An 873-nucleotide genomic window follows, 5' to 3' on the forward strand; every position below is an offset into this window, starting at 1 on the left:
GGAGGGCTGGGTGGGGGTCGGCTCAGTCGTCGTCCACGTCGTCGCCGTCAGAGTCGTCGCCGGCTCCGCTGCCGCTGCCGGGCCCGGGGGGGCCGGCGCGCCGATCGTAGAGCTTGTCCCGCTGGCGCTCCTGGATGTCGCGCATCTCCTCGGCGTAGCGGCAGAAGGCGCCGCCGAACTTGGCCCAGGCCTTGTAGGGGACGGTGATGGCGTTGCGGTAGGACGGCTTCACCTCGCTAACCCGCAGGAACACGCCGTACTTGTTGCAGCCCACGTCGAAGAAGAAGCGCTTGGAGTCCACGGTGATGGACGTGCCCTCGGGCAGCTCCCCGTAGAGCCCTCCGCCGCCCGGGCCGCCGCCGCCGGGGCCGCCCAGCTCGTCCTCCTCGCCGCCGTAGTCGTCGATGAGCTTGGCCAGCGCGTCGCGGAACTCGATGAGGCCCTGGGCGGGCAGCGCGATGGTCTGGCCGCTCTGCAGCCCCGGGGGGCCCCCCGCGAACCCCCCCGGGCCGCCGGGGCCGCGGTTCACGGTCTGGCGGATGCGCAGGAAGCGCCCGCGCTGGTTCTCCTTCAGGTCCAGGTAGTACTTGCGGTTCTCCCGCACCAGGAACTCGCTCTTGAGGGCGCGGCGGGGCCCGGCGCCGTCCTCGCCCGGCGGCCCCGCGGCCTGGGCGAGCTGCTCGGGGCTGGACGGGCCCAGCTGCGCGTAGTGCTCGATGAAGTCGCCCAGGTAGTCGCGGAACTCGGCGGCCACGGCCATGGAGAGCGTGAGGCGGCTCTTGGAGCCGCCCGCGCCCACCTCGGCGATCTTGAGGAAGCGGCCCTTGGCGTTCTGCTTCACGTCCAGGTAGAAGCGCTTGTTCTGGATGTCCA

At 72.2% G+C, this 873-nt stretch overlaps 1 protein-coding gene across 1 annotated transcript; it reads right to left on the minus strand.

Annotated features, from left to right (window-relative positions):
* Positions 1–123: 123 nt before the first annotated feature.
* Positions 124–868, minus strand: LOC113942526 (transcriptional activator protein Pur-beta-B-like; the record flags this gene model as incomplete). The annotated part of the gene is made up of 2 exons (XM_027633639.1): positions 124–328; positions 367–868. Coding segments are annotated over 2 exons (594 nt in total), but the record flags the coding sequence as incomplete, so codon positions are not given.
* Between the last annotated feature and the right edge of the window lie 5 nt (positions 869–873).

This window comes from Corapipo altera, unplaced genomic scaffold (genome assembly GCF_003945725.1).
Source record: "Corapipo altera isolate COAL_440 unplaced genomic scaffold, ASM394572v1 48826, whole genome shotgun sequence".
Lineage (NCBI taxonomy): Eukaryota > Metazoa > Chordata > Aves > Passeriformes > Pipridae > Corapipo > Corapipo altera.